Source organism: Phocoena sinus, chromosome 11 (genome assembly GCF_008692025.1).
Source record: "Phocoena sinus isolate mPhoSin1 chromosome 11, mPhoSin1.pri, whole genome shotgun sequence".
In the NCBI taxonomy this organism is placed as follows: Eukaryota; Metazoa; Chordata; class Mammalia; order Artiodactyla; family Phocoenidae; genus Phocoena; species Phocoena sinus.
Window position 1 is genome coordinate 47,776,717 of NC_045773.1, and position 24,465 is coordinate 47,801,181.

Below are 24,465 nucleotides of genomic sequence, written 5' to 3' on the forward strand. Positions count from 1 at the left end.
GAGGTTCCATTTGCGGCTAGGGGCGGGACCTCAGGCAGACTCGCCTTCTGGTTGTCTGAGGCGGGACCTTAGAGGGAAGGGCCAGTCAGACCCGCAGGGTTGTGGGCGGGGCTTAGGATAGAGGAAGCGGGTGGTCAGAGGTACGGTTCAGCGCCTGCGCGGGCGTTGGTTTGTTGGTTGCTGCTCTCTGCTGCTGGCTGGTAGGGGCTTTACCCTGCCGAGCTACGCGATGCGGAGGCTGCAGGTGGTGCTGGGTCACCTGAACCGCCAGCCCGCTTCGGGCCCGGAGCCGGCGCCGCGGGCCGCGCCGTGTTGGAGCGGCGCTCCGCGGAAGTCGGCGGAGGATGTAGTGGTGGTGCACGGGCGGCGCACGGCCATTGGCCGGTCGGGACGCGGCGGCTTCAAGGTGAGGCCCCTGGGCTCGGGCGCCGGGTGTGAGATGGCGGCCCGGGGCGGGCTGGCGTCTGGCTCCTCTGTTCGGTAACCCTCGGCGTCGGTGGTGGCTCCGCGCCCGAGTTGGACCGCTCTGTCTCTCTGGGGTGGGGCTGGGGGAGCTGGGATTTTGGGAACCTCGAGCATCGCCGCCAGCCGCGCGCTTCCCGCTGCAGGACACCACCCCCGACGAGCTTCTCTCCGCCGTCATGACCGCGGTTCTCCAGGACGTCAAGCTGAGCCCGGCCCAGCTGGGAGATATCTGCGTGGGTGAGTGCACTACCCGGGCCCTGCGCTCGGTTCTCGCCTTCCCATTACGCCGAAGCCCTCCTCAAACACCAGGCACTTTCCAGGTGTTTTCCCTGAGGGGAATGTCGATGGACTTCACGCAGCTGACTGTAATCGCCCCTTTCGGGCTATAGACTCCACCCCCCCCACCCCCGCCTCCAGGCATTTTCTGTGCCCGCTCCAAGCACATTCTGCATATTAAGTGTGATAGAAAGCAGGGATCTCAAGTGACAGACATTTCAACGCCAGGGTCTTGGCTCAGGAGTTTGAGAACACCCTAAGAGACTGGAGGCTAGGGTTCTCTACCCATCCTGACGTACTGTCTATGCCAGGGTAGAACAGAGGGAGTTTGGAGCATCAAAACCCATCTAGTCCAGCCCCGCACTTACAGATGGAGAAACTGAGGCAGATGGAGAAACTGAGGCCTGGGGAATTTGCAGCAGAGCTTGGACCTGAATCCAGGACCTCTTGACCAGTCCAACCCTTTTTCCCCAACTCTGCTCCTCTAGCCTGGAAACATAGCATTATATGCTAAGAGTCACATCACATAAGTGTCAGCCCTAGATGGGGGATCACTGTTCCACCCCTGGAGTGCCAGCAGGGCTTGGTGGAGGACACTTAGGGGAAGGTGCATTTTAAAAACTTTCCTAACTGACAGAACTACTTCTTCAGACTTAAAGCTTTGCACTGCATTCTTCTTTCCATGTTAACCTTTTAAAGGCAGGCGACCTCCCCAGTGTGTGCTGATTTGGAAAAGCTGCATGGGCAAGGGAACTTGGGCCTCTCAGGGACTGGATCTAGTGTATGGCCAGGACAAGCTGCTGTATAGCTGGCTGCCCCTGCTCCAGACCTTGAAATTCCACTGTTTCTGAAGGAAGATCTGGAATGCCCCCCTCTTGGTAATCACAGCTGTACCTTAGTGCCTGGCACTGAATAAAGGTTTGTTGTCCACAGGAAATGTGCTTCAGCCTGGGGCCGGAGCATTAATGGCCCGAATTGCCCAGTTTCTGAGGTAAACTTTTCCAGTTCTTGCCCTGGGTTGGCTATTCACGCTCTTGGTTGGGCTCAGGTCCCAGAGAACTCAGCCTGTTGTGGGGAGAAGATCAGTATTGGACACCAGACCTGGACACAGCCAGGGTCCTCAGCACCCTGCTTTTCTGCATGCTGCCTTTCCCCTACTTTGAAGGGAGGGTGTGTTTCCCAGCGCTGAGCCAGGACAGATGGCCTTTGGGACTGGAGCAAAAAGTTCTTTGTGGCCTGAATTTTCTTAAGCCAAAATCAGCTTGTTGCTTGTGAACTCTGTCCCCTTGTCAAGTAAATAAGCAGGTTGGCACACTGAAGAGTGATTTTGAGCTTTTTTTTTTTTTTTTTTTTTTTGCGGCACACGGCCTCTCACTGTTGTGGCCTCTCCCGTTGCGGAGCACAGGCTCCGGACGCACAGGCCCAGTGGCCATGGCTCACGGGCCCAGCTGCTCCGCGGCATGTGGGACCCTCCCGGACCGGGGCACGAACCCGTGTCCCCTGCATCAGCAGGCGGACTCTCAACCACTGCTCCACCAGGGAAGCCCTGATTTTGAGCTTTTTAAATGCTAGCCCATCAGCAGAGGCTTGGGGACAGCGCAGAATCTTGGGGTGAAGGGTAGCCCAGAAGGGGCCCTGGTGAATTGCCCGTTACCCCTTGTTGTCCTAAGACAGGGAGGAGGTTTAAATTATTTTCACATGTCGATTTAAGAGCAACTGAGCTGTGTACTCCCAGCTTCGTGGAGAAGAAACAACAGGAACGTGAACTAGTGAAGGAACAGGAAAACTGACAAAACCTGTGGAGACTAGGAGAGGTTCAGACTGCTTAGCCTGGATTTCAAAGATTCCAGCGATTTGGCTCCAGATTTGACTTCCAGCCGAATCTACCTGCTGCTTCCTCTTTCAACCAGCCTGTCTGCCCACTGCCTTCCCTAAGCTGGTCTTTCTGTCCCCTTGCAGTACTGTCCCTACCTCCCCTCTCTGCCCTAGTTAAACTCTGTTCAAACACAGTTTCACCATTTTGACCAGACTTCTCTGAGTTCCCAAGCTTAAAACGAGGGCCCGTTCTTTTCCAGTCGCTGGCCATGTGCTCCCTTGTGATGTGATTTGCCACCTTGCTCTGTTAGTGTAGTCTCTGCTAGTTAATTCACTTTCTGTGTGTGGTTGGGCATCCTCTAGGGCTCTGTATTGTAAGCATGTCAGCGTCCCTCCAGTGGTGCCTCATACCGAATAGGTGTTTAATGAACACTTGGTGGATTGGGTGAAGGGGTGGTTAACTAGGTAGTAGGGAGTTAGGGGGCCTGGGAAGGGTTAAACAGGCTACAGGGACCTAGGAGACTATCCACCCAAGAGGGTCTCAGCAGAGCCTGGCCTGGGCAGTAGCCCAGAGGTTCCTGACGCTGGCTGCACGCCAGAATCAGCAGAATCAACAGAGTGCTTTCACCCCTGAGGTTCTGAGTCCATGGGTCTGGGGATTTCCCAAGGGCTTTGTACCCTTGGCCAGCACAGGTTACACTGGCAGAGGCAGCCTCACCAGCTTCCAGGGCTGGAACCAGTGTGAGGACCTGGGGGAACCCGTCAGAAGAAGGGATGTTAGAATACCTAGTACCCATCAGGGATTTTTGTCCAGCTGGGAACAGCCTTTCCAGAGACAATGGGAACATAAAGGCCATATGGTTACTAGTAAGGCTGAGGAGTGGGGATGGTTTCTAGCCTCATACTTGAGACATTTCTTTCTTTTTTTTTTTTTTTTAACTGAGGTATAGTTGATTTATAATGTTGTGTTAATTTCTACTGTACAGCAAAGTGATTGGGTTATACATATATATACATTGTTTTTTAATATATTTTTTTCCATTATGGATTATCACAGGATAATGAATATAGTTCCCTGTGCTATACAGTAGGACCTTGTTGTTTATCCATTCTATATATAGTAGTTTGCATCTTCTAATCCCAAACTCCCACTTCATCTCTCCCCTACCCAACCCCCTTGGCAAAAACAAGTCTATTCTCTGTCTGTGAGTCCATTTCTGTTTCATAGATAAGTTCATTTGTGTCATATTTTAGATTCCACATATAAGTGATGTCATATGATATTTGTGATTCCCTGTCTGACTTACTTTGCTCAGTGTGACAATCTCCAGGTCCATCCATGTTTCTGCAAATGGCATTATTTCGTTCTTTTTATGGCTGAGTACTATTCCGTTGTATATATGTACCACATCTTCTTCATCCATTCCTCTTTTGATGGACATTTAGGTTGCTTCCATGTCTTGGCTATTGTAAATAGTGCTGCAGCGATCGTTGGGGTTATGGTTTTCTCTGGATTTATGCCCAGGAGTGGGACTGCTGGATCATAAGGCAACACTATTTTTAGTTTTTTAAGGAACCTGCATACGGTTCTCCATAGTGGCTGTATCAATTTACATTCCCCCAACAGTGTAGGAAGGTTCCCTTTTCTCCACACCCTCTCCAGCATTTATTATTTGTAGACTTTTTGATGATGGCCGTTCTGACTGGTGTGAGGCGATACCTCATTGTAGTTTTGACTTGCATTTCTCTACGAATTAGCGACGTTGAACATCTTTTCACGTGCCTGTTGGCCATCTGTCGTACTTCAGACGTTTATTTTGCACTGGTTCTCTGTCTCGGCCACAGGCCCTCTTCTCTTTTCTTCATGGGAAACAGGGATATACAGTTTTAATTTTTGAATCTTCAAAGGAAGAGAAAGAAGGACCCCTGTGGCCCAACCAGCCTTCTCTTGCGTTTGGGCTGTGCTTGGCCTTGGATGAGGAGAATCACAGGGTGGAAGGGCATGTGATTGTGGGGCACTGGGGAGCAAGCACCTGCAGAGATGGGGTTTGCCCAGTGTAGGTCAGGCCTGGAGTAGGGGCAGGGCTGCTGGGTTTGTTCCCCTGGGCTTTCTGTCCCCTGAAGGGGCAGTCATGTTGGCCAGGAGCACAGGCCTGCTTTCCCTGGGAGCCTGGCAGGGGAGAGGGGGCTGACTCTGTTCTCACTTTCTGTTTCAGTGACATCCCAGAGACCGTGCCTTTGTCAGCTGTCAATAGACAGTGTTCGTCAGGGCTCCAGGCGGTGGCCAGCATAGCTGGTAAGTTCTGACTGGGTGGGCACCCAGTGCCGCGGCCTGGCCTTGGTTCTGGCTCCTCGGCTTTGGGTCGTCAGAGTCACTGTCTGCTGGGCAAGCAGTAAGAATTTCTGACAGGACCGTAACCACAGAAAGCCTGGAGGAGAGCTCCTCACTGCACCCCCAGCCTTTTCTGGACACTCCTGGGTCTTTTATCTCTGAGGCTGGGGCTGAGTCCCACTTAGAGACCAGGTGGGGAAGAGGCTCCCCTGTTCCCAGGACAGATGGACTCTGGGGAAGGATGTTTATGAAATGCTTTTGTTGCAGGTGGCATCAGAAATGGGTCTTATGACATTGGCATGGCTTGTGGGTAAGAATTTTTTCCTGCTGGAGCTTATTAACTGACTTGTAACAGTGAAACTAATGTTCACCTCCTGAGTTCCCAGAGGCCATGATTTTAGAATTCTCCCCTGGCCCTTGCAGGCACTTAGAAGTGGTCCCCAGCTCTGGCTGCTCGGGAACCGCTCACATCTCTCAGCACCAGAGGAAGTGGGCTTTGAAGAGCTTTCTTTCTTGGAAATCTGTCGGGCTGGAAATGTGGGCAAGCATTGTGAGGAAATACGGCACTGGGTTTCTGTCTGTGGCCCTTGTTGATTCGTGATGGCTGCTGAGAGAAAGAGCAGTTTCGCTTCCCTAGAGCCAGGGACAGCTGCCTGCTGTAGAACTAGTTTGTTCATTTCACAGGCTGGCTCTCCCCCACCCTGACCAAGGTGGAAACTTCCAGCTGCCTCCTGGGTTCTGAGGGACACGGTCAGATCTGTGGTGGTTTTGTCCCCGTCAGCTGTGACTCCGTCTTTAGCTGCAGCGTGTGGGGCCCAGGGAGGGGAAGGCTGGGGTGGGCGTCAGGCGCTGGCAGCCTCGGGGAGGCCAGCAGCCCCAGGATCCTGATGTGCGCCCTCTGCCTCTCAGTTCCTCTCCATAGCATTTCTCGATTGGAGCCCTGCTGGGCCATCTCAGAGCTGTGCCAGTTGGCACTTGCTGTACTGCCCTGTGTCTGCAGTTGTAGATAAACCCAAAGACCAAACTGCAGGGACTTCGGCCGGGCAAAGGCCACTGCCCAGGCTGCCCTCTGGTTTCTATCTTACTGGAGGAGGGACGGGGGTGTGGGTGACCTGAGGAGAAGGTTGGAGCCTTCATGTGTTTCTTAGAGGGTATCTGAGTCCCCAAGCAAATGAAAGACTGTGTTACTGGGGTATTAAGGATTTGGGGCCAGGACATTCCCTCATGTCACAGGCTGACTGTTCCCCGTAGACTGTGATCATGATGAGTAACCCAGGATATCCTAGGTGGCAGTGGGCTCTGAATCCAGACTACCTAAATTTGGATCCTGGCTGAGTGACCATGGACAAGTTAACTCAGCTTCTCTGAGCCTGACACTGTTCAAAGTGCTCTTATACCTGAAAAGACTTTTTTTTTTTTTTTTTTTTTGGTGGGGGCAGGGTGGCCACACTGCAGGGCGTGCGGGATCTTAGTTCCCCGACCAGGGATCGAACTTGTGCCCGCTGCGGTGGAAGCACGGTCTTAACCGCTGGACGGCCAGGGAATTCCCAGAAAAGATTTTTACAGTAGCGCTGGGCACATGAAAAGCGTGCAGTCAAGGTTATGTGTTATCCTTTGAGGCCTTGTATCCTGCCACCTCCTGGAAGCCCTTTTGACCACACTAAACAGATTGCTCGTGTCTCCCTGGGCTCCTAGCACCTCCTGGTCTATGCAGGTCGGCTTGCTCTCTGATGTGCAGCTTTTAAAACATTTGTCTCTTCTCTCCGCTGAATTTGTGGCCCCTGAGGGCAGGGCCCAGGCTTGTTAGAGGTGTTTCTCCCACGGTGGCCAACACTAGGCTGCTTTCCTTGGGATTGGCTGCTGGACCAATTGTGCTGGGAAGCGAGGCCCTGCCCAGGCATGTAGATTGTGCAGCTGTGGGGGCGAGGGTGCGGCTGGGGCTCAGCAGCCCTGCACTCCCAGCTCTGTGCTGCCGGCCAGTGCTCTGCCTTGAGCTCCCTGGCCACTTCCCAGCACTTGCCAGACGCAGAGCTCTCCGTGGGGAGTCCTGCTGATGATCACCTCCTCTTCAGGGTGGAGTCCATGTCCCTGGCAGACAGAGCGAACCCTGGAAATGTTACCTCTCGCTTGGTGGAGAAGGAGAAGGCCAGAGATTGCCTGATTCCTATGGGGTGAGCACCCACCGTGGCTCCGTGTGCCTGTCCCCGCTCAGTTCCCTGCCTGGCCTAGAGCAGGGGTGCAGGAACTTGGATTATCTTGTGGCCTCCCGCCTTCGGCCCTGGTCTGCTCTGCAGGGACTCTGGGCATGGGACTTAGTGCTGGCCCTGACTTCCGTGTCCTGAGGCCCCCAGTCCGCTCTGTGCCTCTGGGTTTCCAAGCATGGCCCAGCCTGTCACTCCCACCCTGAGGGGCTCAGTCGCACAAGGCATGATGGCAGCTGCACCCTAAAGCCTTGGAGGCCTAGAAAGTTGAAGAGGCGGGAGGCTTTTGCTCACCGGCCATGCTGGCGAGGGCCCTTGGGCCCTGTCAGTGCAGCATCAAAGGTGCTGCATTCGCAGAGCAGCTAAGCTCTGCATCCAGAGCCACCCCCGGGGTCCGTGGGCAGGGAGTCGTGGCTCCGCTGGACGCGTGAGGGGATGTGCGGCCGCCTCCACATCCAGGGACCATCTCCGAGGGAAGCCTGTAAAGCCAGAAGCCCCGGCCAAAGGCCCCTCTGTGGTTCTGGGCTCCCAGGATGAGGGGAGGCTCCAGCTACGGGGAGCAGAAGGCTGGGTGTGGCCTTCCCAGAGCGGGACTCCTCTCCCACATTTACGTAAAGCACTTTTCATTGAGGCACAAGAGAAGCTGGCCAAGCCAGTTAGCGCCCTACCCACGCCCTCCTGTGTGCTGGTCTCTGGTGAACAGGCGTCTTCGAGTCTGGCCAGCGTCGCTGACTCCCTGCCTGTGCTCCGCCCTGAGTCATCACTACTGTCACTGTAGCACAGACAGGCCCTCCGGTTCTCCTGCCTGCAGCCCTGGGGCCCGTCCCCAGGCTGCCTGGCTCCACGCTCACTGTTCGTTGTCTGTGTTCTAGGATAACCTCAGAGAACGTAGCCGAGCGGTTTGGCATTTCGCGGGAGAAGCAGGATACCTTTGCACTGGCTTCCCAGCAAAAGTGAGTGCTATTTGGGGTGAGATGTTTAAAGGGCTGGAGAGAGAGGTTTGGAGGCTGTCCTAAGTGATCTCAGGTGGAGCTGCCCTTAGGCTACCACTGGTTTCCAAGCCTCTACCTCCCAGAAGGGGGAGGTGGGCGAGGGCGGGGGGCCACTGTGCAGTTAGCACTGTGTCCCATTACAGTCTGTTTACCCTGAGTGTCTTTCCCTAGCTTGGCCTCGGTTTCCCCATCCATTTATTGAGAGTGTAAGGAGGGCCAGGGCTCTTCTCTAGTTGGCTGTGGTTTGGTGATTAGACATGGTAACCACAGGCTTCTCTGGATAGCCTGGAGGATGGAGCCAGTGCTGCCGGGGACCCTGGCATCCTTGAGTCTGGGGTAGCATCGTGAGGCAGGGGCTGGGGACACTGAGGCAGTGGTTCGTAGCCACTTGGGTGCAAATAACCATTTGAGAATTGGGTGAAAGCCGTGGCTTCCTCCCCATGGGAAATGCCTATGGGCCCTTACATTTTGCATATGATTGCAAGGATCACCCTAAAATGCCCTGTGCTTTTACACTGTTTAAATACAAAGATTCATCCAGTAGTTTGGTATATGGCATTTTATTTTATTTTGACATTTAAAAAATTTTATTTCACTAACAAGTTTGTGTTAATCGTAAGTATCACTCATGCAAATTTTGCATAGATATATTCAGGGTAGTATATGTCATTTTAATCATGTGGAAACATGGGGAATGGATGGAATTGAGCGACGGGAGGGAACAGAAAAGCTGGCAGAACCCAGCACAAATATTCCTGGGGCTCCAGCCTCAGTTTGGCTTAGTCCCTCTTGGGTGAAGGTCTCCCAAGGGGAGACGCCACTTCCAAACTTCCCCCTCCCCTCTGAGGTTGGGATAAGCCAGGATCTGAAGATCTAAGGCTGATGGCCAAGAAATCCCGGTAAAGCCCTGGGCTTCTCAGTCCCAGGGCAGGTGGGGTAGTAGGGGACCCTCCGCACTCCCCCCCGAGGTGAGTGTGACCCCGCATGTAGCAGCCTGAGCTTGCATGTCTGTCCCAGAGGGCAGGGCAGGGCAGGAGGCGGAAGCCTCAGGGAGGGACCCCAGGAAGGAAGGTAACCCCATGGAAACCTGAGCCTGGCTGTTCACGGTGCTGGCAGGGCAGCCAGAGCCCAGAGCAAGGGCTGTTTCCAAGCCGAGATTGTGCCTGTGACCACCACGGTCCGTGACGACAAGGGCACTGAGAGAAGTGTCACCGTGGTCCACGATGAGGGCATCCGCCCCGACACCACCCTGGAGGGCCTGGCCAAACTGAAGCCTGCCTTCAAGAAGGGGGGTTCTACCACAGCTGGTGAGACTGGGCTGGGGCTGGGGTGAGGAGGGGGCTGCTTCCGTGCCAGGTGTTCTCCTCTGGGAGCCTGGAGCCACCGGGCAGGGTGGATATGGAAGGTCTGGACCTCCTCGGAGCTGCCCCGAGGCCTCCTTAACCCTGTGGTTTGCCTCTAGGAAACTCTAGCCAGGTGAGTGACGGGGCAGCTGCCATCCTGCTGGCCAGGAGGTCCAAGGCAGAAGAGTTGGGCCTTCCCATCCTTGGGGTCCTGAGGTCCTATGCAGTGGTTGGGGTCCCGCCTGACATCATGGGCATTGGACCTGCCTATGCCATCCCTGTAGCTTTGCAAAAAGCAGGTAAGATGGCTTCTTCACACCCTAGGTTTGGATCCAGCCCCTGCCTCTCGTGCTGTTGCCAGAGGCGGGTGCCCGGGGTGGGCCTGCGGGTGCCGCAGAGTGAAGGTGGGGGCACCCCGACCCCTTCCTGACCCCACAGCTGGGACCCGCTCACCCATCTGGAACAGAGGCAGACACACCGGGCAGCCCAGCCTCCAGACCATGGATGGCGCAGGGCCCCAGGGAGTATGAGAAGCCTGCTAAGGGGCCGCTGGGTCAGCTCAGGTCTTTTCCGCTTGCCTGCAGGGTTGACGGTGGAGGACGTGGACATCTTTGAGATCAATGAGGCCTTCGCAAGTCAGGTGAGCCCCTGTTTTGCATTGTTGTCTGGGCCGCCCAGTTGGAGGCAGCGGGCGGGTGGTGTGGGGGACTGGGGAGGGAGCTACAGCTGATGCTCAGCCTCCCTCCAGGTCGTCTACTGTGTGGAGAAGCTGCAACTGCCCCCTGAGAAGGTGAACCCTCTGGGGGGTGCGGTGGCCTTGGGCCACCCACTGGGCTGCACTGGGGCACGACAGGTCATCACGCTGCTCAACGAGCTGAAGCGCCGCGGGAGGCGGTAAGGCCGGTCCCCGTGGGGGTCGGGGGGGGGGCCAGCTGGTGCGCCTGATGGGGGGAGGTGTACGCGCCCCCGCCCGCCCCCCACACACTCCGAGCTGAGGAGACGGGCCCCTGGCCTGCGGCAGGCATCGGCCACCGTGTGCGCGCCCCTCGGCGGGCAGGCCGGGAACCACGTTCCCCGAGGTCTGGCGTCCTGTGCCCGTGAAGGCCTTGGTCCACCCAGCTCAGCCTGGTCCGAGGAGAGCTCGGTGGTTGGGCTTCTGCCCTTTGTGCCTTCACCCAACCAGCACATTTTGCTTCCACAGGGCGTATGGGGTGGTGTCCATGTGCATCGGGACCGGCATGGGAGCCGCCGCCGTCTTCGAATACCCTGGAAACTGAAAGAGGCCCAGCCCAGTGCTCTGGCAGTAGCGCTACAGACGTGACACCTGGGGAGTCCCAGCACTGGTGGCAGTGGCAAGTCAAGGCACTTCAGCTGAGCTGGCAAATGTGAACACTGATGAGACAGTACGGGAGCGGGTGAGGTATCGGGCTGCCGCCTGTCGGGCCCCTCTAGCTGAGACAGGCAAAGTTGGCCTGGCTCACCCAGCCTGCAAGGCCACCGTGTGATTCCTGGGGGAAGGGGCCTGTGGATGCGGAGTGCAGTAAACATAGTAAACGCATTACCTTCTCTTAGTGGCTGTGGTTTTTTTCCCCAAGAGCGAGCCAGTTCTTGGTATGCTAGTCCTGCCTCTGCTGAATCTGAATAGTGACTCTTTTAACTGCTCTGGTCTCCACAGGGGTGTGGCCGACCCTTTGTATTAGCTCTGAGGACACAGGGTGCAGGGCCTGGAAGTGGGGGGCAGGTTGCGGGGGAGGTCCCTCCATCCCAGGAGCTGTTCAGAGGTCCTCCAGTAGGTGCCTTTGCCCAGTAAACCTGCTCCATAGCTCTGGGCCGTGTTTATTTCCAGTATTGGGGGTTGAGGGCAGTGGCTCAGAGCTAGTAGGGTGATGCATATCTCTCGTCATACGAGCCTCGGCCCCGGAGCCGCAGGGTGCCGGATTTCTCACCGAGCACACCTTCCACCACCAGTGTGGACTCGTACAGCTCACAGCTCCTGTGGGGAGCGGGGGCTGAGGTGAGTTGGGGGCCCTGGGCCAGGGCTCCAGAGGCAGTGCCAGCGAGGCTGGGAGGGCCGTACCTGGCGGTGAAGGAAACCTGGAGGGGGACGGAGGTGGGGGGCGCGTTGACCGGTCGTGCCTCCAGCAGCCCACTGCTTGGGGTGACCCTGAAGGCAACAGGGTCCTTGTCTGGCTCCTGCTGGCCTGCGTGAGGGGAAGGGGACATGCAGGAGCGCAGCCAGCTCCACGCTCGGCCCCCTGCCCGCATCGTGGGGGTGCGCCTCTGCTCCTGCCCACCTCTGCAGGAATTCTCAGGTGGGCCCAACCCTGGGGAGCCAGTCTGCAGGGACAGGGCACGCAGGCCCCTTCTTGGGGGTCTCGGCCCAGCTGCACGGGGGAGCAGGGAGGAGGGCATGGCACACCTGTCAACACGGCCCAGTAGCTCCGGGAGCCGCTCAGGTTCATCAGGTAGACCTCCCGGATGTGGCCCTGGTTCACGAAGCAGGTCCCGAAGTCCACCCAGCTGGTGGAGAGCTGCAGCTCAGGCACGGCCACGACGGCCCGCAGGGGCACCACCTTGCGGGGGACAGAACCTTTAACTTGGTGGGGACTGGGTGACCTTACCCACTCCCACTGGGCTCTGAGCCAGGGACACAGGGGCCCTGCCGACCCCAAGTACTGCAGCTTCTGAGGGACGTACAGGCAGCACCACAGCTGGTGGAAGGGGGCCAGCGCTGTCATCTAAAGCCAGGGGATGCTGGTGGGATTCTGGGCAGGAAAAGGGCCAGGAACGCGCCATCTGCTCCCCTCTGACTCCCTTGCCACCCCTGCCCTGGATCCAGCTCTGTGGTTTCTGCTCCCTGGTCGGGCCGCTCTACTGCCTTCCTCTCCCCTCTCATCTAGCCCTCTACTCCCCTTGGGCTCTGGGCCATCTAACCTTTTCCCTTGGCCTCTCCAACTCAGGGCAGGAGGGGCTGTGGTGTGGAGCTGTCACAGGCCACAGAACAAGAACGAGGCCCGTGGTATTCTCACCTAGTGATCGCAGACCCACACGAGCCCAGGAGGCGTCCCTCAGCTGCTCAGTCCCCACCCATCAGGCCATTCCCTTGGCCTGGTTTCCCTTCTCTCTCTGTTAAACAGCATGCAGGCTTCGCATGCCACCTCCTCCTCCAGGAAGCCTTCCCTGATTTTGCACCCTACAGCACCCCACCTCGCTCTGAGCTCCTAAGACAGGTAAGGATGGATGAACCTCATCTCTCCATGTGCCAGGCCTCTTCCAGGGCAGACAACTGGGGTTTGTCCTCTGACCCCACCTGAACACATGAGGCAGGCCTGGGACTCACCTGAGTGGTCTGGTTGCTGTATTCCAGAAGCAGATTCTGAGTGAAGACCATCTTTTTCTCTCCACTCGCGCTCTGCTGAATGTCCACTCCAGACAACATCTGGTCAGCCGGGAGCTTCTGATAGGAGAGCAGCTCCAGGGAGAGGGAAAAGGACACATTCACCTGAGCAGATGTGGACAAGCCGTCACCTCAGACTGCTGGAGGTGGGCGGCAGCCTCCCCGCCCAGAGCTCCATCCTTCCCTCCCGCGGACCCTGCCTGGTGCATTCGCTCCTCACACTGTGCCCTGCTCCCTGCCCAACAGCCGTCAGTACCGGGGACAGGGCTGAGCGGCCCTCGGGAGCTGAGAGGCCGGAGGATTGGGCGGCTCCACTCGCGTGACCAGGGCTGCGGGCAGGCCCCTAGGCCCAAGTCAGGCCTGTGTCTTTGTTCTGGGGGCAGTGAGGAGCCCCTGCCGGGTTTTAAGCAGGGGACGTGCAGTCAGCTTTGCCTTCCTCAGGGGCCACCCTGGAGGCTGTGGGGAGGGGGCTGGGGGAGCATGAGTGGGTATCTGGGGGCCAGGGTGTAACTTGGGCCTAACAGGGTGGGGCTTGTACACGGGGCTCCCCAACCCAGGTCTGTGGACCCAGATCCACAGATTCATCAAAGGCACCTGTTAGGAAAACGGGTTCCCGGGCCTCAGCCCAGATCTTCTCATCTCTGGCAGCGGGGCCTGGGGAACTGTGTTTCTGGTGTGCCTTATGTTTATGGAAAGATGGTGATGAAACCCTGCGTGAGGGCACACAAGAAGGGGGTCTGTGCCGTGTGGAGGTGCTCGCAGGACCAGGACACTGGTGGAGGGGACGAAGAGTGGGGTCTTGTGTGTCTGGGACTCGCGAGTGTCCACACTGATGGGTCTGGGCGTTCCTGCGCGTGGAGGGCCCCTATGCGGAGGGGTTTGCTGGACGTGGTGCGTGTGATGGGTGTCCGCCCCTGAGCGCACAGCGCACGGCGGGGCCAAGCGTGTGGTTCGTGTGTGGACACCACTGTCTGTGTCTACGTCCAGACCTGGAGGGTGCTGCATGCGCAAACGTGAGCGGAAGGTGAGCCCCAGCCCAGGGGAGTGTGCCCACTGTAGGCAGGGACCACAGACGCTCCCACTGACCAGCATGTTCTCCTGTGGGTAGAGTACCAGCTGCTTGCCGGCTGCTGCTGTCCCCTCCTTGCACTCCTGCTTCCAGCTGGGGCCGGGAGCCCTGTGGCTGCGGCTCACCCCATCTTGAGAAACAGAGAAGGGCCTGGAGACCAGGAGCCGGAAGTAGTGTGGGATTTCCGTGGTGTTGGTCAGCTTCAGGTGGCGGGTGGTCACCAGCTCACTCAGCACCTGGGCGGCCACAGAGGTCGGGGAGGGGACTCAATTCTGCCCTCCGGAGCCCCTGACTCGGGTGGGGGGTCCTGGGGGAGGGAACCCGGACTGTCAGGCCTGTGCCCCACAGGGGGCCGCGGGAGACATCTGACGACCAGGTAGCTCGGGAGGGCGGGGGGGCGGGGCGTGCAGGACACTCACCCCAGCACAGCGCTGCTCGGGGATGAGGTCGCTGGCCTGGTGCCAGAACACCACGCTGCCGCCGGAGTCCACCTCCACGCTCAGCCTGCCAGCGACAGGCACGGCTGGGCTTCTGGGGCCCAGCTGACCCTGGCCGGCCTTTCCCTGGGCTCACCCGCCAGCTTCTCCCTCCCGTCCCCATCCTCTTGCTCCCAGGACCCTGTCTGGTCCCCAGCAGTGCCGGGGAAGGCTGACCCCCACAGCGGGCCGCAGGGAGGCCAGGCAGCCCAGCCGACTCACTGCGCGGGCCTCACGTAGCCGTGCAGGTGCAGCCTCGCGGGTCCCACAGCCGAGCCCTGCAGGCGGCGCCTCCTCCCCGGAAGCTCCCTCTCCACCTGCCGAGCCCAAGCCCGATCACGGGCGCCCGCGCTGAGTAGGCAGCGGGCGAGCTGCCCCAGGGAGAGGCAGTGGTGGGGGCCCTCCCCAGGCCAGGAGCGCTCACCTTGTCATCCAAGCTCATGGAGCCCAGGGCGAAGCCAGTACACTCCACCTTGTGCAGGACATCAGGGCCCAGGACCACGGGTGTGAAGGAGATGCAGATGGTGCTGCTGCCCCCTGCGGGGACCACCTGGCAGACGCACACAGCAGCCTCAGTGCCGCCTGCCCCTCCCGGCCAGGGGGACACCCACCCCGAGCCCCCGACCCCCGACCCCCCGCCCAGAGCTCCCAGCCCCGCCCCAACTCACCACCTGCTTGGGGCTGATGGAGAACAGCTGGTCAGAGGGCACCCCCTCGCACCCCTGCAGGGTGACCGAGATGATTTCCTGGGAGGCGCTGGCACTGGAACCGCCCTCAGCCTGTGGTCCAGGAGTCGCTGAGGCTCACGCAGGCTCGAGGCCCACTGGCCACAGCCCGGCAGCCCTACCGCCACCCCTGCTCACAGACTGGGCAGCTTCACGGCTGGACTTGGACACGTCAGAGGGACTTGGGGACCAGAAGGAGCTGCTGCTCTCAGGGGTCTCAGGGCACAGGAGGCCGTTCCTAGCTTGGTCCCGCAGCGGGAAGGGTGGCCCATAGGACACCAGCAGCTCCAGCAGCCGGTCCTCCCTGGCCTCTGGAGCGTAGGTCTCCCAGTCCAGGCGGATGTCTGGGGCAGACATGGGGGAGAGAGGCGAGGGATAAGGAAGGAGCAGACTCTTCCCTGGGCGCCCCCCTCCCAACTCCCGGAGGCTGCCGGGTCTCCCACAGTCAGGGTCCCCGATGTCACTTGCAGGCAATTCTTGTTTTAGGAGAGTCTACAGGCTTATGCCATCGACTCCATCAGCCCTTGCCCTCTGGAACACAAGACCAGGTTTCATGTCCAGATGCAGAAATCCGGCTCCCTGTGTGCTCTCCCCACACCCTCCTTTCCTTCTGGGCTTTTTGCTGACCACTGGGCCCTTCACTCCCCGTGTACCCTGCCTCCTCCCCTCCATCCTTTAGCGCCCGCCTGCTTTCACTTCCTTCCCCAGCCAGGCAAGTCTCTGGGGGCTGCCACTGGCAACTGTCTGGCCAGGATTCTCATCTCTCTCTCTGCCCCCATCCTTGTACCCACTGGGCAAAAACCTAACCCTGGGGGAACGGAACCGACCATCTAGGCCTCAGTGAGCAAGTCCCCTGCATTCTAAACAATGTGCCACTCCCATAAATATGTCCCCAACCTAAACTGTGCCCCCACTCTGCCCATCACTGTTTCCTGCTCGGCCGTCCCTGCCTACCTGCACCACGACACCGTCTTCCCTGGTCTCCGCTGGCACTCAGTGGGTGGTCCCACCTCACCTCCCAGAAAAAAGTCCTGCCCGGAGCCCCCCATCTGTCTGCATCTACCCCATCCCTACACCCCCTCTTCTCAGGGGCCAGATGTGTCCCATCTCCCCTCTTTCCTGGCTGCTTCCCCACAGCACTTAAACAAGCTTCCCTCTGCCAGACCTTTCCAGTACCACCTCTCCACAGCAAGCTTGGAGGACAATCCATGAGCGCCTCCCCCCACTCCCAGCTCACCTCGGATTCATGGCTCGCCCCTGGGGAATGAACGCCTGGTGAAGACATGCCCACGCAAGGTCCCCGAACTTGTAGTCCCTAGGGTTACTACTTGGTATCTGCCTCTTTCACGCACGGAATCACTCTCACCAAGGCCACCAGTGGCTTCCATACTCTCAAGTGCAGAGGACAATCTCACTTTCAGGTAAGGAGAATTGTGCATGTGATGATGAGCCCCAAGGAAGCAACGGTAACCAGGAAAGTAGAAGAGAAATCCCAAATTAAACAAAGGGAAAACAGAAGTCACAAAAAGCAAAACGAAGAAAGTAGGAAAATAACAGTGAAATAAATCATAAAAGAAGAAATACATAGATTAGGTTTTCTAAAGCTCAGCTCTCGGCTGTTTACAAAGAAACACATCAAAGTCATAAAGGGTGAAAACAGAGGGATGGGCAAACACATACCAGGCAAATGCCAGTATACAACCAGCGGGAGCAATGTCGCTATTCGGCGAGGTGGGATTTAAGCACTGAAGGGGTCAAAGAGGAAGGTTACAGGGTGATAAGAGGCATCATTAGCTGTCGAGTGCATCTAACAATACAGAAGCTAAAAACATACAGCAAAACTACAAACGCCAGAAGAACTTGATAAAGATATGATCAGAGTGGTCCAATACACTCCAAATGCACAGATCCAGTGGTCAAAAATAAGCAAGGTCACAGAGTGGCCGTTCTCTTCCACCAACAGGATGTTCCCTTGAGTCCCCGAGGAGCTTAAAAACTACAGTGCCCAGACCCTGCCCCTAGAGACTGTGGTTCACTCGGTCTGGGGTGGCCCAGCCTCAAGGTGCTTTAAATAATCCCCGGGAGACTCTGGTTCTCAGCTGGCCCTGGCTCTTCCTGTGGCCCATACGCTCCCTCAGGCCCAGCTGGGTTGCTCTCCTCCTGGCCTCAGCCTGATGGCCCTTGTCACAGACCCCCAGCACTCTGGCCGCCCCCACAGTTGCACTCAGTGCACTCTACACTGGCAGCCCACGGTCACGTCCTGCCCATCAGGCACAGCCCCTGCTGTCCTGTTGCCCCTGTATCCCCAGTTCCTTGCACAGCACCTGGCAAATAGCTCAGGGGCTGCTGGCTGAAGGGAAGAGAAAAGGTGTCCCCTACAAGTGCCTGTCCCTATGCAAGGTGAACCCGACCAGGGGAGGGCATCTGTGGCCCATGGACACTGGGAGACGCCAGGCAAGGATAAGTCCTGTCTTTTCGGGTGGAAGTGGCTCTGACAACTCAAGACTGGCTTGGCCAGTCCTGACCTTGGCCCTTGGGGTCCTCCCTCCATACCCCAGCCCACTTGGCTCCAGGTCGTGGGCCATCAGCTTCCCCCACCCCAATCGTCCCTCCCAGCCTGGCCCACCACACGGCAGAGCCTGCAGCAAGAGCCCCGATTTCTCTCGCGAGCATCTCACCACAGGGGCTGGAATTACTCAGGCGAAGGATCCGGGTGACTGTGTCTCCTCCAGAGACCTGGGTGCCGAACCTGGAGACAGGAGACGAGGGTCAGCAGGGCTACAGCCAGCGCACACCCCGCAGGCCAGCTCTCCTGAGAGAGGCAGGAGGCCCCATAGCGGTCTGTCTTCAGCCCAGAGTAACTGAGCCCCAGGGCTGGAGGCCCTCCCCATGCGGTGCCCGGTGAACCATGACCCAGGACTGCTCACCAGTAAACCCCACCCACTCTGCAACCGCACTGACCAACCACACAGACCCCAACGCAGTTGGAGTGAGGGGTCCCAAGTCTGGCCCTGACCTCGGACCACAAGTGACTACTCGGTACTTCTGTCCCCGCAAATCCCTCGGAGATGTGCAGATCACGGCCATGCCCCCTGAGGCCTCTCTCCTCTGGGGTAGCCCTGGCTTGGGGCTTTCGAGCTGGGTGGCACCAAGTGGCCCTGGGCCAGCGGGACAGCAACGAGTTGGTGTGGGCAGCCCGGGGTGGAGGCCAGAGGGTTTCAAGGGTTAGAGAAGGAGGCGGGCGGGGGCGAGGCAGGGATACCTGACAACAGGCTCCTTCTGGATCTGGTCAGTGGTGTAGTGGGCGGTCCTGTGGGAGCTGATGGGGCAGCCCACCACCGCCATGTGCACCGGGATGACCGCTGGGGGCAGGTCTCCCACCTGCAAACACAGCAGTCATGCGTTGCTCTCGTCACCGTCTGCTACCGCAACCCCTGGCTCCCCATCCCCTCCGTTCGAGGCCCTCCCTCCTCCAGCCAGCCCAGGGTCCCCAAAGCTTGGTCGCAACTGGGCGGGGACTCACTCCCCCCTGTCTGACACTCACCCCAGACCCCCCCAAAGGCCTGGCCTCCCAGCCCCGGCTTCCCTGTCCTGCCCTCCCGTCTCTGCTCTCCCGCCCAGCCCTGCGTGCGACTGCACGGATCTCCCAGCTTGAGGGTCTTTGGCCTCTTATGGCCCCTTTGATTAAATTCCTTTATCTTTTAAATGGAAATAACTTTATTATTTTTCTCTGCTAATAAAAAGCGATAAATGTCTTTTTTTAATTTAAAATAGAATGTGTTTCACCCATGATCCTACCCCACCCCCCAGCATGACTCACTGTTAACATTTCAGTGTACCACTGTCTAGACAGACTTGTGTGCATAAAACACAGATATAAATGAGGAGCATTCTGGGCATGCTTTGTTTTGGTAATCTCTCTTCTCTTTACAACATATGATAATTTTACTAATGAAGGTTTGCAGCCTCATTTAACGGGCTGTCCGGAATTCTACTGCGTGGATGTAGCCTAATGTTTTCATCCGATCTTCTCCTGATGGACATGGATGTTTACACCGTTTGCTTTTTTCTCCCCCCTCTATTACAAACAACGCTGAGAAGAAAAGGAAGCCTGGTGTGAATTTATTTGTTCCCTGTGTCCACTTCTTTCCTTGAGGCAACCTTAACTGTGTGTCCCCAGCGCCCTGCAGAAGTGCCTCCGAAGGGCGGCACACATTTCCCAGCCGGCCTCGCCGTGCACGTGAGTACCTTTCCCCTGCACCTTCACTGACAACTTTTGAACCTTGCTAATCTCACAAAGACTAGTATTTCAGTGGTTTAACCCTCACTTCTTTGGTTACCAGTGCTGGTGACATGTTTCACGTTCGCTGGCCGTCTCTGTCATTCTTGAGTTGCCTATTCAAACCCTTTGCCTATTTGGGATGCTTTTGCCCCCCTTATTGTTAGTTCAGAAACGCTTTGTACATTAAGGTGATCAACTCTTTGTCATTGGGCACAGCACAATTTAAAGCAATTATCTACCATAACTAACGCATCCAATTTACTAAATAGTTCAAGAAAATCTTCTGTGCAATAACTCAGTAGCCTAGGATTTGGGACACGTTTACTTTGTTTACTTACTGTGCAGATGAGGCTGTCCCAGTACTCGCCCCACATGTTTGCACAGGCTGTGAGGTCAATGCCAAGCTGTTGGTGGGCCCCCAGCACGCCCTGGGAGAGGTGGGGAAAGAAGGCAGCTCCTTTCCCGTGGGACAGCATGCTTTCCATAAACTCTGCAGGAGAACCAGGCATGGGGATTCAGGCCCCAGGGCAGGAAAGCGGTCCAAATCCTCAAGCGTCAACAAAGCACTGAACCAGACAAGCCAACCTACGGCCTCTCCTTGGTCTGGCTAAACAGACCCTCCTCCTGGGAGCCTGGGGCCCAGCGTCCAAGCTTCTCTCAACTCCCACAAGGGCCGAGCCTCAGCCCTCCCTTCTGAGCCACCACCCCTCCCAAATCGAAGCCAGGCCCTTGTGCACAAGCCCCACGCCCTGGCAAGGGGATGGCCTCGTTTAAAAGAGGGGGCGCTGTCAGGTGGAGGGCCACGCCATCTCAGGGACCTTGCTAGAAAAGACGCTGAGAAGTGGTCTCTGGTCAGGGTCCCCTCCTGCAGCAACTGGCCCACCTCCTTGGAAGGCCACGCAAAACGCCGCTCTGGCCAGGCCTGGGCTCAGCGCCTGCCCTGGGACTCTTACCCAGCTGCTCTCGCTTGGCCAAGAGCTCCCGCATCCGAGCCATCTTCAGCAGGGCAGGAGGCACGTCGGGGCTTGACAAGACGGGACGTGGAAATCACATCAAGCCATCCGGGCCCTTCCCCAGACCTGAGCCACCTCCCCTGGCAACCAGCCTCCCCCCAGGTGCCCCGCGGAGGAAGGTGGCCCTGCCTGCTCCTCCCAGGGGAGAGCTGGTCAGGCCTCCTCTTCACCTCTGTCTGTGGTCTTTGCTCGCGCTGCACCCCTACCACCCAAAGCATCCCAGCTGCAGGCCGCCTGCCAGCCCCAGGGATTGCCTCCCAACAAACTCAGGAGGGCTCCAGGGCAGGGACCCCGATCCCCAGGCTCTGCACCTTGGTGACCCATGGATGAAAACCCAGCCCCGACTCCCCAACCCTTGTCCAGCCTCCTGCAACAGGCCGTTTCCACTCTTTGCTGCTGACATCTGTCCTGCATTGAACACATGCTAACTTTCTGCAATGGGCAAGTTAATGGCTCAGGAGCTGTTCCTGGTGCCCTGCAACACCAGCAGTCGGCGGTTTTGAAGCTCCCGCCACCACTCCCCCCCTCCCACCCCCGCCTTAGGAGCTTTGGTGGCGAGGCGTCTGCAGCGGGGTGCTGGTAAACTTAGCCAGCCTCTCGGTGTAAATACTTTCACTGCAGTTGATTCCGAGCTACAGCTTTGCAGCGTGCCTCACTGTATCTCTGCGCACAGTTCCCTCCACCTACAATAACTTCTCCCTCGTCCGCGGGCCCCAGTACCACCTGGCCTGTCTGAAGCCCTCCACCTCAGCAGGCCACATCCTCCCCAGAAGCAGCCTCTGAAAGAAACCAGACTTACAGGCTGGGTTTTTGGCGCAGGCTGTTTGCAGGGCTCCCAAAGTACTCAAACGTGAGGGTAAAAGGGGTCTGTATCGGGGAGCAGTTGGTCAGGATGAGCTGGCGATTCACGCGGGTCCGCAGCGGCACTGCTGAGCCGAAGTCCAGGTGGAGCCTCTCCGGGTGGCCTGGCCACAGCTCTGCACTGGCAACACTGCCCCGAGCCCATGAGCACCCGGTTACACGCCACCCTTGGCCCTGCCCAGAGAGCCACCTGGGGTGGGGGCGCCAGAGCTGCCCGGAAACCAGGCTGCATCCTCCAAGCCCTCATTAAGCTGCCACCCCAGGGCTTCCCTGGTGGCGCAGTGGTTGAGAATCTGCCTGCCAATGCAGGGGACACAGGTTTGAGCCCTGGTCTGGGAAGATCCCACATGCCGCGGAGCAATTAGGCCCGTGAGCCACAACTACTGAGCCTGCACGTCTGGAGCCTGTGCTCCGCAACAAGAGAGGCTGTGACAGTGAGAGGCCCGCGCACTGCGATGAAGAGTGGCCCCTGCTCGCCGCAACTAGAGAAAGCCCTTGCACAGAAACGAAGACCCAACACAGCCATAAATTAAATAAATAAATAAATAAATAAAGCTGCCACCCCACAGAGACTCCCGCCTCGCCCACCCGTGATGCCGAGAGGCCTCAAACTCCCCAGGCTTTCCCTGGCCGGGGCAGACCGGCCTGTCTCCCGGTCGCCAGGCCTCGTGTGGGAAAGTCCAAGGTACCCAGAGCCCCGTCCCCTGCCGTCTCCCTGCCTGAACACCACGCCTCCGGTGTGTGGGGAAAGACCACAGAGAAGGCGGTGATGGGCTAGGCGGGGCTGTCCCCAGAGAGTCTGTGAGGGGCCTTTTCCCGGCGCGGGAATCACGGGGAGGAGGCTGGTACCACCTCAAGGCCGGTCCTTTGAACGGCTGCCTCAGCCCCCAGGCCCCGGGCCTGCCCTGGGCTCACCTGCTGTCGCTGTCCTCTGTAGAGATGGCGATAGCCACCTGCAGTCCCCGGGGTTTCCCGGAAATGCCCAGAACCAGTGGCTCCTTCATGCCCAACACGTTACAAGGGAGGGCCAGGTCCATCAACTCGTCCTATAAGGAAGCCCACCGGGGGTGCATCACTCAGGTAAAGCCCAGGGCTTGGCCTCAGCAGAGGGGCCTCAGATGGGCTCCCACAGCACAGGAGGCTGCTTGTGGGGGGGGGGGGCGCTCAACCCAAAGGTCTTGTCCAGGCTCATCTCTGTGGAAGGGCTCCCAGACCCTTCAGTGGGTCACTATGCCCAGACCCGGCCTGTCAGCCCACCCCTGCCCCCCACCGGAGGCCTGGCCCCTTCCTCAGGGCTCCTGGCTGTGAGTCGGCCCCAAATACCTGGGCAGCCCCACGTGAAGGAGACCCCTCCAAGCGGACCTCTGGAGAAGCCGCACATTTATCCTGATGAAGCTGCTATCATAGAAATCAAGCCCTTTCTGCATGAGGTCTGCTCTGTGCCAGGCCTGGGCCCGGCCGTCACCCTCGAGCTCTGGCTCAGCTGTGTAAGAAAGCCCACCGTCCACATGTTCGCCAGAGAGGACTGGGACCTGGGGCTGCTAGTCCCTGCGAGGAAGAAGTTTCCTTCCCCACAAGAACCACAAACAGAGAGCCGGCAACCACCCAAGTACTGAGCACATTTGGCCCAATGGCCTTCCTGTGGGCTGCACCCAGGAGAAGCTGTGTCCTTCTTGGGAGGAACCTGGGTGCCACTCAGACTCCCCTGCAGCACCCAGCACAGGGCCCGCCGTGGGCAGCAGCTCTGTTCAGCATCTCCGGGCAGCTGGAAAGCTGGGCCCACCTGCTCCAAAGAGAATGGCCTGGCGAGGGCTAAAGGTGGTCCCCAAGGGTGTCAGGGCACATCCAGGCCCTGTGTCCCTAGACAGCAGGCCCAGTGGCAGTGGGGACCCCAGACCCAAATGCAAGAAGTCTCGTCCCCACTGACGCAGCCCAGGAGAGGGGTCTGGGGTGGACCTCATGGCCGGCACAGAGGCAGGCAGCCAGGGGAGCTTCCTGGGCACGCAGGCCCCTGAGCCCTCACTCGCCTGGGTGTGAGCAGTCAACTCTAGGCTGAACTGGCGCTCCTCATGGGGGCCCAGCGTGCCACGTCTCGGGGAGACTCTTGCTGTGCAGAAGCTTGCTTGGAGCCCCAGGAGCTGGCAGACACATGGGTGGGGTCACATGCTGGGCTTCCAGGATGGACCCGGGGTCCAGACAGAGGGCTCAGCACCGCCGCATACCCTGGGGAGGCTGGCGGACTGGGGGCCCCCAGCGAGACCAGCAGGGTGGGGTGCTCCTGAGTGGGGATAAACCACAGGTCCCTCTCCTCTCCTGTCCCACCACAGATGGACCTCATCCCTGTCAGGGGTTCTCTGGACTAAATAAGCCACCCTGGGAGGCCCAGGGTGATGGGGAACAGGGACAGCTGGCTCTGATGCACAGGGATGTGGCCCCATCTGCCGTGGCACGTGGGGCAGGCGGCAGAGTCAGCTCCAGGGGCAGTAATCTGTTCTGGGCGGTGTCTGGGGGACAACGTCCCCCTCCACACAGGCCTCTGGGGCTGAGGGTTGCAGGCCTAGGGCCCGACAGTGTGGGCTCACCCACCTTGCCCCAGTGGAACTGGGTGGGCAGGAGTGTGCCATTGATGAGTGCGACCGGCGTCTTGGTGGGCACGCCCAGGTAGAGGTTGGTGACCTCCACCTGGCTGCTCTGCAGGTACACGTAGGGCTCCTGCACCTCGGCATACACAGGCAGGTGGCTGGAACACAAGGAAGTAAAAGGCACACTCAACAGAAAGGGAGAATTAAAACTCCTCCCTATGTGCAGATGACCTGATGGTCCACGTAGAAAATCCCAAGGAATCGAGTTTTTAAAAAAATCTTAGAACTAATGAGTGAGTCAGCAAAGTGACAGGGTAAAAATCAACACATAAAAATCAATCACTTTTTTTTTCTTTTTGGCTGTGACAGGAGGCCTGTGGGATTTTTAGTTCCCTGACCAGGGATCAAACCCGGGCCCTCGGCAGTAACGCACAGAGTCCTAACCACTGGACCTCCAGGGAACTCCAAAATCAATCACATTTTTACAGGCTGACAAAGAACATGTAGAAACAGAAGTTAAAAATATAATACCATTTATAATTGCTCGAAAAATTGAAATACTTTGGTAAATATCTAATAAAACACGTATAGAATTTGTGTGCTGAAAACTACAAAAACACCAATGAAAGAAATCGA

General features: G+C 58.1%; 2 protein-coding genes and 1 long non-coding RNA gene across 8 annotated transcripts in view; 2 read left to right on the forward strand and 1 right to left on the reverse strand.

Moving 5' to 3' along the window:
* Positions 1 to 31: 31 nt before the first annotated feature.
* Positions 32 to 10,985, forward strand: ACAA1 (acetyl-CoA acyltransferase 1). Its single transcript, XM_032647587.1, has 12 exons — positions 32 to 406; positions 609 to 702; positions 1,675 to 1,732; positions 4,773 to 4,852; positions 5,156 to 5,198; positions 6,961 to 7,059; positions 7,962 to 8,042; positions 9,198 to 9,388; positions 9,544 to 9,723; positions 10,009 to 10,064; positions 10,173 to 10,318; positions 10,626 to 10,985. Exons 1-12 carry the CDS (start codon positions 230 to 232, stop codon positions 10,699 to 10,701), a joined length of 1,281 nt encoding a protein of 426 aa, XP_032503478.1. The 5' UTR covers positions 32 to 229; the 3' UTR covers positions 10,702 to 10,985.
* Positions 10,986 to 11,147: 162 nt separating this feature from the next.
* Positions 11,148 to 24,465, reverse strand: part of DLEC1 (DLEC1 cilia and flagella associated protein) — a 102,282-nt gene continuing 88,964 nt past the window's right edge. For 3 of the 6 annotated variants that reach the window (XM_032647575.1, XM_032647576.1, XM_032647579.1), the window contains 18 exons: positions 23,834 to 23,987; positions 23,275 to 23,385; positions 22,163 to 22,293; positions 21,186 to 21,377; positions 20,327 to 20,397; positions 19,712 to 19,863; positions 18,354 to 18,472; positions 17,770 to 17,840; positions 15,230 to 15,435; positions 15,035 to 15,145; positions 14,791 to 14,916; positions 14,589 to 14,683; positions 14,310 to 14,394; positions 13,908 to 14,126; positions 12,765 to 12,926; positions 11,844 to 11,997; positions 11,502 to 11,588; positions 11,148 to 11,417 (listed from right to left, as the gene is read on the reverse strand). In XM_032647575.1, coding sequence (XP_032503466.1) covers positions 11,200 to 11,417; positions 11,502 to 11,588; positions 11,844 to 11,997; positions 12,765 to 12,926; positions 13,908 to 14,126; positions 14,310 to 14,394; positions 14,589 to 14,683; positions 14,791 to 14,916; positions 15,035 to 15,145; positions 15,230 to 15,435; positions 17,770 to 17,840; positions 18,354 to 18,472; positions 19,712 to 19,863; positions 20,327 to 20,397; positions 21,186 to 21,377; positions 22,163 to 22,293; positions 23,275 to 23,385; positions 23,834 to 23,987 — 2,464 coding nt within the window. In that variant the 3' untranslated portion in view covers positions 11,148 to 11,199. Of the gene's footprint in view, positions 11,418 to 11,501; positions 11,626 to 11,843; positions 11,998 to 12,764; positions 12,927 to 13,907; positions 14,198 to 14,309; positions 14,395 to 14,588; positions 14,684 to 14,790; positions 14,917 to 15,034; positions 15,146 to 15,229; positions 15,436 to 17,769; positions 17,841 to 18,353; positions 18,473 to 19,711; positions 19,864 to 20,326; positions 20,398 to 21,185; positions 21,378 to 22,162; positions 22,294 to 23,274; positions 23,386 to 23,833; positions 23,988 to 24,465 lie in introns of those variants that run through there. The other 3 variants (XM_032647577.1, XM_032647578.1, XM_032647580.1) reach the window with 3 other exon arrangements.
* LOC116761624 lies at positions 12,004 to 13,901 on the forward strand. The gene is made up of 3 exons (XR_004352071.1): positions 12,004 to 12,654; positions 12,792 to 12,967; positions 13,068 to 13,901. It is a non-coding gene; the product is annotated as an uncharacterized LOC116761624 (long non-coding RNA).

Excerpts from the sequence above, each read along its gene's own strand:
- ACAA1 (XM_032647587.1), top strand. The coding sequence starts at position 230 with ATGCGGAGGCTGCAGGTGGTGCTGGGTCACCTGAACCGCCAGCCCGCT. Across the intron at positions 407-608 it reads CGGGACGCGGCGGCTTCAAG|GACACCACCCCCGACGAGCT; the intron begins GTGAGGCCCCTG and ends TTCCCGCTGCAG. Across the intron at positions 1,733-4,772 it reads CGAATTGCCCAGTTTCTGAG|TGACATCCCAGAGACCGTGC; the intron begins GTAAACTTTTCC and ends TTTCTGTTTCAG.